This window comes from Scyliorhinus canicula, chromosome 3 (genome assembly GCF_902713615.1).
Source record: "Scyliorhinus canicula chromosome 3, sScyCan1.1, whole genome shotgun sequence".
Lineage (NCBI taxonomy): Eukaryota > Metazoa > Chordata > Chondrichthyes > Carcharhiniformes > Scyliorhinidae > Scyliorhinus > Scyliorhinus canicula.
Window position 1 is genome coordinate 199,288,316 of NC_052148.1, and position 15,260 is coordinate 199,303,575.

Sequence of the window (15,260 nt, forward strand, 5' to 3'; positions counted from 1 at the left end):
GATATATTGACACTCAGAAGGTCATGATTCAATGGCCAAGTCATCAGACTGAAGGTCTTTGGGTACAGTGATCATCCATCCGATAAATGTAGCCTAGCTGTGCAGACATCACTGGCCTACCAAATGAGTGTATGCTGATGAGATTAGTAGGACCTCTGAGTTGATGACCTGGTCCTGCCAAGAGATACCAAGACAACAAATGGGGAAACTGCCCAGCCTTTTCTCCTGCCTAACCTGTGGGCGGCACAGTGGCTAGCACTGCTGCTGTGGGCCCGGGTTCAATTCCGGCCTTGGATGACTGTCTGTGTGGAGCTTGCACTTTCTCCCTGTGTCTGCATGGATACCTCCGGGTGCTCCTGTTTCTTCCCACAGTCCAAAGATGTGCAGGTTAGTGGACTGGCCATGCTAAATTGGCCCTTAGTGTCCGAAGATATGCAGGTTAGGTGTTACGGGGATAGGGTAGGGGAGTGAGCCGATGTAGTTGTTTTTTCAGAGGATTCATGCAGACTCGAGGGACCGAGTTGCCTTCTTCTGCACTGTAGGAATTCTATGATTGTATGTAGTCCAGGTCTGCAGTGACAGGGATGATCATCCAGATGCTGCACAATTGCCAGTTTTCCATGCTTGATGAGTTCAGGTAGCACAGCATCAGCACCTGCAGCTCTGTCCATGGCAAGCGAGTCATCAGCTTAATATCCAACTCCACGTAACCTTGTTACAGTGTCTAGAGCTTCCTCTGTGACTGTTTTCCCTAGAGTAAAATTCAAGGTAGTGTTCCATTCATCTCTCCAACTGTTTATTGCAGATGGTGTTGACTTACTCTGCCTTTGATTTCAATTATGCCATTTTCTTTGCTGATGGACTTTTTTGATCCTTTCATACATGGTCCTAACATTGCCAGAATATCTGGACGGCCTTTGACACAGGCAAAGTTATAAGCAACAGTCATTGGCGCATTCATCTAGCAGTTTGCTGAGTTTTACTTCGATCAGCTCTTAGTACATTCAGAGTTTTCCTGCTTGGATGTCTCTTGTAATCGATGAGCACAGCCTGCTTGACTTCAATGACAGATGCTATCACAGTGATGTTAGCGCGAAGCATCCAACATTTTTCCATTCTTCCTTCCCTTATGTTGAGAGTGTAGCATTGTAGATGGTGTTCTTTCATAGAATTTTCAGTGCAGAAGGAGGCCATTCGGCCCATCGGGTCTGCACCAGCTCCTGGAAAGAGCACCCTACCCAAGGTTAACACCTCCACCCTATTCCCATAACCCAGTAACCCCACCCAACACTAAGGGCAATTTTGGACACTAGGGCACTTTATCATGGCCAATCCACCTAACTTGCACATCTTTGGACTGTGGGAGGAAACCGGAGCACCCGGAGGAAACCCACGCACACATGGAAAGGATGTGCAGACTCCGCACAGACAGTGACCCAAGCCGGAATCGAACCTGGGACCCTGGAGCTGTGAAGCGATTGTGCTATCCACAATGCTACCGTGCTGCATTGTTCATGGAATGAACTACATTCCATTTCACTTCTGCATGGCATGGGCGAATGCTGCAGAGCATCTGTTCAATCGGGTCTGTTGGGTTTTTATCGAGGTAGGCCAATGTTGACAGCATTTCTGCTTTGAATGAAAAAGTTGCACGGGTTGTACCCTAGTGCACACCAAGGAGTGGACGGTCACATAGCCAGTGCTATGGTAACTGTATGCATTGAGAATGCTATTCAGAGAGTGACATCTGGTGATGATGAGATCCAGCTGCTGCCAATGCCTTGATCTAGGGTGCATGGCTTGTTCTGAAAGAATGTATCAGTTAGATAAAGCTCATGGTACCACTTAAGCTCAAGCAGTCTCTGTCCATTCTTCATCATCTTTCCCTGGCCATAACTTCTGATACAGGATGGTCATGCCTCATGGTCCGTGTCCGTTCTTTCATTGAAATCCCCTAGTAGGTAATGATGTTCTGACTAAGGATTCTACTGATAGTGGTGTCAAGCTCCTCATGGAACTAGTCTTTCGCTTCTGGAATGGAGCAAAGTTGGAGCATAGATATTCATGAGGATAATTATCCCTGTTTTAGTTGAGGTGTGTATGGATGGAGAGAACACATTCTGAACTATTTGTGGGGCACTCCATCATTGAGAAGAGAAGTTCCTTCCATCGAAGCCCACACCTTCCTCAAGTTTCCTCTGAACTATTTCCCTGTCAGATGAATGTGTAATGTTTTTCTTTCAGTGATCCACTCTGTGAGCTTCCTCTCACGTAGGAATGCCACGTTGGTGTTCTGCTTATCAAGTTCCATGTTGATCACTGTTGCTTTGCGTGCATTATTGACCAGCTTTAAGTCTGTCAGCCATCAGCACATGGTCCTGGCTTTCCAGCTTGCCAATTGAAGAGCTGGCATCTTCTTTCTTTCTGTTGTTTCAATTGTTTTCCTGGTGCGGTGGATTCCATTCACTTGTTGAGCAGAGATTCTAAGCTCCAAGAACCCAGTGATGCAAGTGGGCCATGGTGGTTCAGCACCTTACCACCCAGGGGTTGCCCAACAAGCTGGGAGGGTGCTGAACAGTGGGTCATGACGGTCCCTCCACTGGAGGCAGCCTGTACAACTATTATCCTCTGCCAATTGAGTTGGGCTTATCACCCCCGTATTGTGTTAACTCTTAGTGAAATTAAAGTGACCTCTCCAGGGTGCAAATGTGTTTATGGAGACCCTATGCTGTCCAAACATCAGGGTCCCCCTCTCGACCTCTCCAGTTGAGTCCAAAGGAATGCAAAGCACTATGTTTGGCTTAGTGCAGGTGTTTTCAGAAAGATTACTTATTTAAACTTTAGTCTGCCATTTGGCTCTGCTCAGATTTTTTGTCAGGGTTTACTCCCTTAGCTTTCAACTTTCCCAAGGTAATAACCGCAAAGCAATGGAGCTATTCAACCATAGTTGGAAGTTTGGTTCAGGAGTATCAGGGCATGTCTGCACACAAAACTTTCTCAGAGTTTCTCCAAAGCCTCGAGTGCGTCACTACGAGGAGGCTCAGTTGAGGTCTTACCAATGGAGAAGCTGTGTACTGACTGGGAGGGGGGATGCCAATACATTGGGTTCTCTTTTTCATATTGGTGTTAGTTCGCAGTGTGGGCTGAAGATGAGGAGCAAACTCTCACACCCACACACTAGACACATCACATCAACCTATTGGATTTCAATCGGTCATTGTATATTCATCACTCTGACACTCTCTGACAATAATGATTGTGTTGTATGATATTGCAATATGTACATGGTTTAAACTTAAGGTTTTAAATTAAATTGACACCAGTAAAAAAACTATTATTTTTGTGGACTAAGATCTGGACTAGCATTCTAGCTTGTAAGATAGAAGACTGTTATACCCTCTTAATAACAAGAATTTACACTTGGTAATAAAAATTTACACTTGTCGGGGGCTTTAGGAGGTGGCAGTGGGCAAGGATTGAGAGATTTGGAGATCTCTTCATTGAGGAGGGTTTCCCGAGCCTGGAGGAGCTAGAGGAGGAGTTTGAGTTGCCGGGTGGGAATGGATTTCAGTACCTGCAGATACGGGATTTTGTCCGGAGGCAGGTTCCAGGCTTTCCTCACCTCCCCCTAAGGGGACTACAGGATAATGTGATGTCAAAAACAGGGGTTGGGGAGGGGAGGGTCTCGGAAATATATAAGGAATTGATGGTGGGAAGGGGTCCCAATCAGGGAGGTGAAGAGGAAGTGGGACGAAGAGCTGGGAGGGGAGTTGGAAGTCGGGTTGTGGGAGAAGGCCCTGAGGAGAGTCAATTCATCCTCATCGTGTGCCAAGCTTAGCCTGATCCAGTTCAAGGTGGTCCATAGGGCTCATATGCCCAGATGAGTAGGTTTTTCGAGGAGGTGGAGGACAGGTGTGAGGAAAGCCCGGCGAATCACGTACGCATGTTTTGGGCATGTTCGAAGCTGAGGGGATTTTGGCAGGGATTCTCAGATTTCATGTCAGAGGTCCTGGAATGGAGGGCTACTTCGAGTCCCGAGATGGCAATATTTGGAGTGTCGGAAGATCCGGGAGCCCAGAGGGGAAGAGAGGCCGACATTTTGGCCTTTGCCTCCCTGGTGGATTTTGCTGGGATGGAGGGATTCGGAGCCTCCAAAGACAGGAGTGGGTTAGTGACATGACAGGGTTTCTCAGGCTAGAGAAGATTAAATTCGCCTTAAGGGGTTCAATTCAGGGGTTCGCTTGGAGGTGGCAGACGTTGATAGACTTCTTTCAGGAAAACTGACCGTCAGAAGAGGGGGAGGGGGGAGGCATGGCAGTGAAGAACATGGGTAGGGAATCTAATATATGGGTAGTCAGGAGGTAGGACGGTGGGGGGGGGGTGGGGGGAGGAGAGAAGCTGGGTATATTACTGTGAGGTTGCTGTGTGTGTCGGACCGCTCGGTTCTTGAGAGTGTTAAAATGTAAAATTTCTAAATGCGTCAATAAAATGTTTTCTAAAAAAAAAAGAATTTACACTTGTATAGTGCTTTTAATGTCAAAATACGTACCATGACACATCACAGAGGTATTATCCAAATGGATGTGAAGTCAAAGGAAGAGATATTAACTACAATGACATTATGTACTTGTTCATAACATAGTTCTCAACTGACATTTAAGTAGCACATCTCACACTCTACACATTGAGGAAGAAGTGAAGAAACTGGTGGGAATGAAACAAAGGCACTGTTGAAGCACTGGGCATTTAAGATGCATTTGATGGCGGATAGAAAGGTAACAAGTTGAAATGGTTTTCTAAGAGACTATCAACAGCTCTGTGACTTCTGTGAACATATTAGTGAATACTGCTACTGTCCACATCTAGAAAACTAATTACGTGAAACAAAAGGGAAAAGATATATTTTATCAATTTAAATGCATACTGCTAATAAGAGCAGCGGATTACATCAAAAGCCTTTTGGCAGAAGCAGCCCAGCTGTGCACTTCACCTATTTGGTCCTGTTCTAGTCTCCAAGGATCTCTGGATTTGGTACAGTTATTGCTTTTAGATCACATTCTTATTGACTAGTGTCAGCCTGGCCATTCATCTTGAGTACAGATGTCACGACTGCAGTGCTATCTTGTGACATATTGTGAACATTTTCTTCCAGAAATACCTCTTTAAGGCAGGGTGCAATAGGTTAAACTACTAGACAGAAACCAAAATAGAACTGATTGTGCCATTCTATTTCCTTTGTAAGAAATACTTCTAAACCTTGAAATTGGAAACCACTGCAATAATCAATTTTTTGAAAGTACGCTTGTAAAACAAAAAATACTTAATTCCAAACCAACGTGGACATATTTATTCAATTAAATCTGATTTTATAATGTTTCAAAATAAGTGGTACACTATATAATGGTGACTGAACTTCAAAGGATTTTCTTTATACAATTGTTTACTGGTAATAACTGAAGTTATTTCCAGACACAACATCCTCAAGAGAAAGGAACACAGCTTTACTATCAGCACACACCAATAAACTAAGTATTCTGCACTAGTATTTTGTAGTTTTCATTCAGTTACTTTTACAAGGTAATCAATGCTTGTTAATTAGTTTTCATTGCAGTTAAAAATGACCAAGTGCACGATCAGGTTAAATAAATCTGTTTCTATAGGGGGAGCAATCAATGTTATAGCTCATTAAATTATAGCTCCAGTCCAATGATCATTAGAATGCAGACTGTGATTTAGGAAAGGGCTTTTGGGGACAAACAGACATTAGGGGAAAGACAGAAAACTAAAGAAAATAAATGTAATCAGTTTTCCAAACGACTGCAACAATAGCATTAGTTTATTTAAAAACCAGAAAGGCACTCTGTACTTGCTTCCATTTTTCACAAAGCTTATTTGATTTTCTAATAAGAATTTGTTCACCAAATAGGACAATCTTTGGCCTCACTCGGTTTCATGATGGTTTACATCTCTATTCTGTCATCAGTTATTAATTTATTATTTCAATTTCCACATTCAAATATTGATTTATTTTTCCTGAAAAGAAGCACTATGCATTTAAGTATTATTTCAATCTCTGTCACATGAAATTGTATCTTGAGGTTTTTTTTAATAGAAGTGAGTCTACATTGAAAGGGGAACAAACTTTTAAAAAACTGCATCTAAATATGTAAAAAGATGGATCAATAAAATACCACATGGGGTCACATCTTCTGTGTTTTAACTACTTTGTTGCGCAATGCAAGGAATGATGACACCACAAACTAAAAGTAAATTAAGACACCATTGTCTGGTGAGATGTGGAACTATTCAGCAAATGTTCATACTTCAAAATAGGTTATTTGACATTCAAGCATGAGGTGTGGGACAGCTTAAGTGGTCTCACAAATGTAACTCTAATTTTGTTCCTGTGTACCTACTGCCAATAAGGAGAAACCAATTCTCTATGAAACTAACCGTGTTCAGTTGCTGCTTTAAGTGCTGCTTCAGGATGTGTTGACCCAAATGAGTTGCGAACGAATCGTCGGCGGCGCCGCAAGTCATCTTCCCAGTAGTCAAGGCGCCAGAACTCACGAGGACGACTGCAATGAAACAGAGGCAGCACATATGTTAGCAATTATCAAACAGCATGGTAGCACATAAGTGCTGAATAAAGATCTCCTTGTTTGGTTGGTCATTTTTGCAGTCTGCAATCTTTAAGTTAGGTTTGTCCTTGAAAATAACAATATCACCTTCCAGACTAAGAAACCCCTTTCCCTTTTCTTCATGGAAGGTGAAACGAGCACTAAATACATCATTTTGAAATGAATTGCTGACAGTGTGATCAGTTTCCCCACACTCTAGTGGCATGTGCTCTGATTTCAGCCTCATTTCAGCCTCAGCAGGACACCTTTAGCTGTGACTGCGTTTATAAACCAGAATAGGGAAAAGGCCATTATAAATATGGTATAACATTACCTATATTAATCAAAGTCTACCCCTTCATCATTTTTCTTCCCAATTTGTGTGTTTTCACACAAGGTCAGTAAATCATACCTTGCATTCTCAGTCCAGAAAGTGTTAACTTTAATGAACAGTCTGTAACGCACGTACATGAGAGATAATAAAATATTACTCTATTTAGACGTGCAGAAATTTAATTAAAATAATCTCTTAAAATATTCATTACGTTTAGCCCCTGAGGCATAGAGTAATACAAGAAAATGTATTTCCTTTCTTTTACTGATATTTTAAAGACCCATTCCTACATAAAGACAAGGTAATATATTTAAAACATATGACATTTGATTCTTTTCTCTCATATTTTAGGAGGCAAAATGTCAAGCACACCTAATTTTATTCAGAAAAATACAATAAAAATCTTTTTATCTGCTGATGTCAAATTGAAAGAATGCTTTACAACACAGCCTGAAGAATTCCCTCTTCCATTTACAGCTTTTTTTAAACTTATAAAAACAACACGGGAAGATTTGTTACATATAAGATAAATCTTTTTATTCAATGGAAGGCAACATTTCTCAGTCTCAATACCACTTAGATTCTTTTTTCATTCTAACTTACTGGAATTTTATAAGAAGCACCACCATTTCTATATAGAAAAAGCAGACATGTTGCATTACGGATGAAAGAACAACAGTATTAAAGCAGTATTTCAACCACCAAGCTTTAGACGTTATTTGTAGCAGGATACACAAATAACAACAGAAGGTGAAGAATTATTTCTAATATACTTCCAGAGGTGCCTCTGGTGTAAAACAATTCACTTAGGAAATACAATTTAAACAAGTACAAGTATTCAGCAAGAAGTGGATAATTCTGTGTGTCAGTATTCTGCATTTCCCAGCAGTAAGTGAATTTATGTCTACAGCTTCATCAATGTAATTATACCATTAAATCACATGTTGCTAATTCACTAATATGGGCTTAAGATCATAGTAAAATCTACTACACATAATAATCAACTATAAGAAAATTTGTTAAGTATTTATCAAATTTGTGTGCACCCTCAATCCTCTTTTTATTTATGCAATGTTTGAAAATAACAAATAATGCACCAAAAATTGATTGTAATTTGAAATACCATTTCTTTATTTTTATTTAAAACTGCTCCCCCTAAAAAATGTGAACGCAAGGTCCATTACTCGATTTTAGTCACATACGACAGACTGTTATGTGTTTGGCTGCGATAGCTGCAGTGCTCGAACAGGCACTTCATCATCCTGGCTTCCAACATTCATCTATTAAAATTATTATCAAATATCTACTGAGATCCAGGCGTGAATCATAGACTGCACCCAGTCTTCTGGGGAAAGATACAATGAAGGTCTATTCATCAGAGTGGCAATCGGCAGAAGTAATTAGTTCTCAAGACCTAGCTTTCTTACAAAGCTTATTTCACACACTGCCACAAACAACATATGATAGTGAAAAGCTAATGAAAGCCTGTAAAATGTGTTAACCTCTCTAGCTATCAATCGTTCTGTTACTTTGTGTGCTAAATATATTTTTAAGCCAATAAATTATTAATTTCTCATCCATCCTTGACAGTTTTTGACAGAATTATGTGATGCCATTCTTCAAGATAACAACAATTAAAATCACAAAAGGAATCTGCAGTGTTCATTTATACACTATTTGTGTAATTAGTTCTCCCACAACAAGATGCCCCACTCAAGAGTAATCTTGACAGAAAGCTCATGTTATCCATTTGCTTCTTCACAATACAATCCTAATAAATGCTGAATAGTTACAAATTTCATGGTGCCCCACCGAAACAGACCTCAAATTGCTAGTTTTTATTTCATCACCCAAATAACATAGTCATAAATACTAGCCTCTGCTTGAAAGTCAATGGTGAAACGAGGTATATTATGTTCAGTATCTGAGTCTTTTGTGCAGGACTTGGCTTTATAAATGTATGTAATTTACCTCTGATTGATAGCAGTCATTAACTAGACATCAACTCCTGATTCAATATGCTGCACAGCAGTATCTCCCAGAAACCAGTTCTCTTTTGGACACCCTGGAATTTTAAAATCTTACAGGAATACTACTCTAAAAACAAAGGTGTTAAATTATTACACAAAGAATGCACTTTATGCACAACTTTTTGATTTACTGACAATTGTTTTATGATGGGACATCTACTTGTGAGCATGAGTGCATGTCGCAGTTGCATCAGCTAACATGCATATGTAGAAAGTCTCCAAATTTGAATAATTCAAAGAAATAAGGCAAGCTGCTGTTAAGCACGTATTTTTTTCAGAAGTATTTTTATTAAAAATGTTTAATATTTGAACATTTAAAGCATACAACAGTACAAGCACCACAAAACCCCAAACCCGCCCCCCCACCACCCTAACCACCAACCCACCTTACCCCTCCTGCTCCCTCACAGCTTACAGTAACCAGCCCCTTGATATGTAGTATAAACAAATCCCATGTCTTATGAAACCCCTCACTTGCCCCCGTCAGAGCAAAATTCACCTTTTCAAGTGAAAGAATTCAATTAAATCCCCCAGCCACACCAAGGAACAGGATGCGTAGACTGACCTCCAACACAACAGGACCCGCGTGCGAGTGATCTACGAGCCGTAGGCTAAAACATCAGCACCCGCTCCGGTCTGCAACTCCTGCAAATCTGACACCCCAAATTTGCCCCACAGGGACTGGGCTTTAAATCCACATGCAAGATCACCGGGTACATGTTGCTGAAAAATTACCTCTAAAGTGTTTCCAACTTCGGGTAGGACCAGAACAACTGTACGTGATTGGCTGGGCCCCTCCCATACCATTCACAAATATCCTCCACCCCCTCATACAATCGGGCCATCTTCGATGTGCCATACGCACTACCTTTAGCTGTACCAACCACAGCCTCGCGCACGAGGTGGAGGCATTCACCCTCAGCAACACCTCACACCACAGCTCCTCCTCCAGCATCACCCCCAATGCCTCCTCTCACTTGGCCTTATCCCCATCTAGTGACCCATACCCTCCCCCAAAATCCTCACATAGATCGCCAAGATGGCCCCCTCCTCCAGCCCCATCACTGACAGCATCCCCTCCTACAACGAGGAGGTGCCACTGGAAAGGTCAGAAAACCCTTTTTCGTGAAATCCCACACCTGCGTACACTGAAAACCTCACCCGTGGGATGCCAAACTTCTGCCCAGCTGCTCCAAACTCGCAAACTGCCTTTTTAAAAATAAGTCCTCAATTTCCATCACCCTTCGCTTCTCCCTTCCCCAAAACCTAGCATCCATCCTCGCTGGCTCAAATCCATGGTTCCCTCGCATCAAAGTCAACTTCAACCTTGCCACCAACCTAGAGTGCTATTGAAATTGCCTCCATATTTTCAACGTACACCACTGTACATCCAGAGTACTTCCATTGGGCAAATGGGAGCGACGCCGTTGCCAGCACCCACAATCGATCGTCTCCATCCTCACACACAATGCCTCCGTCTCCCTACTCCAGCCCCACACTTTCTCAGCATCCACTGTCTGATAATTGTGTAATAGGTTCGGTAGGGCCAGGCCCCCCCAGACTGCCGCTCTCTGTAGTACTGTCCACACAATCCTTGCCACCTTACCTGCCCAAACAAATGAGGAGACCGATCTATCAACCCCCATAAATAACAATTTCAGCAAAATGACTGGGATGCACTGAAATAAAAATAAAACTGCGGCAAAATGTTCATCTTAACTGCCTGCACGGGGCCTGCCAACTTTAGGGGAAGGCTATCCCACCTCAGTAAATCCACTTCGACTCTATCCATCAGACTCGTAAAGTCAAAGTTATGATGCCAAGCCCATTCCCGAACCCAGTCCACCAATAGCAGTGCCAGTCTATTCAAAAACAATTTATAAAATTCCACCGGGAAACTATCTGGCCCTGACGCCTTTCCTATCTGCAACTTCCCAATTGCCCCCTGCACTTCTTCCATGCTCCGCCCACGTCAAGCAAGTATTTCGGCAAATTTACTATTTTTTTTCAAATGTTGAAAAATCATAAACTCTCCATTTTTCTGAGTCAAAAATTTTAATATAAATAAGGTTCAACAAAACCCATTTGATAATAAAATGAAGACTTTTGAGAAATAAACTTTTAAAAATGTCTATTGAAGTCTCAGTTTGGCTGAGCTGGACATGCTCAAGCCCCACTTCAAGATTTGAGCTATCTTCAGGATCAATGTTGAACTGTCTACCTGATGGACATAAAAGATTTCATGGCCTAAAAAAGCAGGCTGGTTCCTCCTTCAATCACCAACACTAAAGCATGATAACTTCAAAAATTGAACATTTACAACATTTGTGGGTCTTACCCACGAATACTGTGGGGGTGGCATGGTAGCACAGTGGTTAGCACAGTTGCTTCACAGTTCCAGGGTCCCAGGTTCAATTCCAGCCTGGGTCACTGTCTGGAGTCTGCACATTCTCCCCGTGTCTGCGTGGATTTTCTCCGGGTGCTCCAGTTTCTTCCCACAATCCAAAGATGTGCAGGTTGGGTGGATTGCCCATGCTAAATTGCCCTTAGTGACCAAAAAGATTAGTTGGGGTTACTGGGTTAAAGGGATAGGGTGGAGGGGTGGGCTTAGGTCGGGTGCTTTTTTTCATGGGCTGGTGAAGACCCAATGGGCCGAATGGCCTCTTTCTGCACTGTAAATTCTAGGTCTATGTCTACCCCAGGAAGGATGGCACCTTCATTTACTGACACAACTACTGCCTTCCAAAGCATTCGGAGGCCTTCCTGAGATACAATCAGGGGCTGATTTAGCACAGTGGGCTAAACAGTTGGATTGCAATGCAGAACAATGCCAGCACCGCAGGTTCAATGCCCATACCGGCCTCCCCCCTAAACAGGCTTTTCATAGTACTTCATTAAAGCCTACTTATGACAACAAGCGATTATTATTATTAATTTAGACATAGAATTGCCAATTTTAGAATACTGCTTTCACACATCAGTCTCCCTGCTACATGATTACATGACCTTAAAAACAAAAGAAAGAAAAAGGAAATTAAAACATGTGTTTACGTAGCACCTTTCACATTCTTGGGGCATCCCACAACAATTTAGTCAATGAATTACTTCTGATATGCAATCACTGTTTTATATATGCCAAAACATCTGGGTATTTGTTTTCCTATATTCGCAAACAGAACATAACCAGTTTATTGGCCAGGAAAGAAAACTCCTATACTGTTCTTCAGTTAGGGGAAAGGGTCTTTTCAGTCCAACTCATTTATCTAATCTGAAAGACAACACCCACAACAGCACGAAAAGGTGAGCCGAAATCATGTTCACAGGTTTTAGAGTATTGATTGAACCAACTCTGACTCAGAGGTAAGAGTGCTCCTGTTGGGCTGAAGCACACATCTCTAAGAAATAAAACCAAATGCATTTTCTTTAAAACTATTGATATCAAGTGTCCAAATCACGGCAACATTGGCGCAAACTACTTTTAGCAGTCCTTTCTCAGGGGCATGAGAAGGGAGCAGCTAATCTTTGATGAAACTGAGACCGTATTTTAAGAAACAGAAACCTCCCTATATTCCCATTTCCAACATGCAAGAGCTCCCAGATTTAACTACAACACTCAAAGAGGTTATATTCATATTCTATAGCTGATGAATCTTTAGTGAGGTATATTAGATACATTTGTTTAAAAAACAGGTGTAGAGAATAATGGAACTACTCAGCAGGTCAGTCAGTATCTGGGCTGAGAGTAAAGTTACCGTTTCAGGCATAAACACTTCACCTGACTTGTTTTAAAACTTGCCTTTAATCGCTCATCGCTTCAGAGAATACAACAAAGCATTCCAATTTCAGTTGGACAAATTTGGAATTAGCATCAACAGAAATTATTTTACAAACAAATGTAACATAATCAATAGATGTGAGAAATTTTAATAAAATTTATGATTTCCAAATGCAGCAAAACCAGAGTAGAACACTCATCACCAATAAATCAAACTCACTAGGAATTTACAATTAAATGACCACAAAGTTCGAAAAACAGAAAATATTTCGAAGACAAGCTTGAATATTATTCACCTTTAGTGATTCAGCAATAATCAGTAATAGCTCATAACTGAAAATATTTTCTCAGACTCAGACTGCCAAGGAATGAACTGCTATGAATTCGCTACGTGACATAGTTTTATTTTGCAATGGCTTCAGTAAATGTAAATTAATCAAAGTAACATAACATGCTATTAATGGATTTAAATTTCACCTTGGCCCTAATCTGAACTTTACTGTCATATTATTAACACTGGGATGGCACGGTGATGCAGTGGTTAGCACTGCTGCTTCACGGTGCTGAGGACCTGGTTCAATCCCGGCCCCAGGTCACTGTCCGTGAGGAGTTTGCACGTTCTCCCCGTGTCTGCGTGGGTCTCACCCCCTCAACCCAAAAAGATGTGCAGGGTACGTGGATAGGCCATGTTAAATTGCCCCTTAACTGGAAAAAAAATAATTGGGCACTCTAAATTTAAAAAAGAAAAAGTATATATCATTAACACTGAAAAAGACAATATGCATAAATACTAAATACAATCAAGGAATGTTTAATGATTTGGAAAGTTTAGAGACTTTTGCATTTGATTTCCTTCAGTGTTTCAAGCAGTATTGCATCTGCTGGTTGCACACATACCTTTCGGACTGAATGCATTAATAACTTTTGATTTTATTTGCTTTATTTGATTAAAAACAATTAATGCTCTGTATAACAAAATAGCCACAAAGTTTCTTCACTTACAAACATTTCTTATTAGTGAGCAGCTCATTGCTTGCACATAGCTCCTCCTAATAACTGAATCCAAGCAAATTTATATTAAATCCCACAGACACATCATGTAACTGCACATGAAGAAATGTTTTTAATAAATATCTGGTGTAAGATCCATTGACTACTAAAACTGCAGCTCTTAACTGTTTGTGTCAAGAGACCCATTGAGTTCTTAATGTTTGGCAGTGCTCGCTATATTCCATTACAATGAAACTATCTAAATAGTCTAAAAAAGTTAATGGTTCAAATTCTGCATTATTGACATGCTTTATTAACTCACTGTTAACATGGAAAATGTTGGACAGCAAGTTCTGACATCCACAAGTGCATTTTAATATGGAAATTCCAAATTGTGCTCTTAACAATCCTCGTTGGTAGATTCGGCATTGAAATACAGGCAATGATGTGAACTTGGGGTCCTTGCCATTTGTCCCCAATAAGGATGTCATAGAAGTTAGCAGTGGTGCATTCAGAAATGTGAATTTTTAACAGTGTAATAAATGATTGTATTGCCAAATAGAAACTTTCAGGAACAAGTAATGTATTTGATCCTGAAATTTTTATTTTACAATCTGGAACCTCATTCCTTAAGAAATTAGTGTTGGAAATATAAAACAAACTTGTTCCGTCTCATTTAAATTTCTCTCCTCACCCTTCTGACTTCCCAATCTTTATTCTCATTTCGGTTCATGATTTAAATCTATTTTTTACTCCCTGTTTAATACTTCTTGGTTTTGACTGAACTAACTCACTGGGAGTGGGGATGCAGATAGAGTATGGGAAACCCATAATTTGGAGGAACTCACATGCATTTGATGTCACAGGCATGGACCAGAACCTCCATTCTAGAGTCTACATTTGTTGGAGGGCATGATGTAGATATGCTTTCAGCTGGGGGATCAAATGGTTGACCACAAAGAATCTTGTGCTGTTCAACTCGTTAATTCTGCATCCTTGAGGAGCTTACTGATTCTTGGCGAGGTTATGTAATTTGGAATAACAGAAGCTGCCACTTGATGCAGTTTTGAGTAAAAGATGCTCCAGACATTGAAGTGAGTTCAATGTGTTTTATTGAACTATTAGCACAGTTCTCAATGTGTTTGACTCTCTGCTAATCTAAATGTAGCAACTCAGTCTAACTGAACCAGCCTTGCTCCAAGCCACGTGCTGGGGTGTGATGCTGAGGGTACACCCTGTCTCACTCTGTAGATGCTGGTCTGTGGAAAGAGGCGGAGTGCGAGTGCCTCATCCCTTTTATAGTGAGATACCACCCCTGAATGTCCTGACTGCTCATTGGTGGTGTCCTATTCTATGTGTTCATTAGCTGCATTTTTGCATATCATGACAGAGGGGACAGGCAGGAAGTCGCTGTCCCTACCGTTACCTCATGAGGTCAAAGTTCTGGGCGCCATATTTAAAATGTACCCAAAATACAGATAGTCTGCACTATCACTTCCACCTATGCCCAA

The 15,260-nt window shown here is 41.1% G+C and overlaps 1 protein-coding gene across 1 annotated transcript in view; it reads right to left on the reverse strand.

The window, feature by feature from the left end:
• The window catches only part of lrba (LPS responsive beige-like anchor protein), a 981,767-nt gene that overhangs the window by 443,383 nt on the left and 523,124 nt on the right, over nucleotides 1-15,260 (reverse strand). Inside the window, 1 exon segment of the mRNA XM_038791976.1 lies at nucleotides 6,454-6,578. Coding sequence (XP_038647904.1) covers nucleotides 6,454-6,578 — 125 coding nt within the window.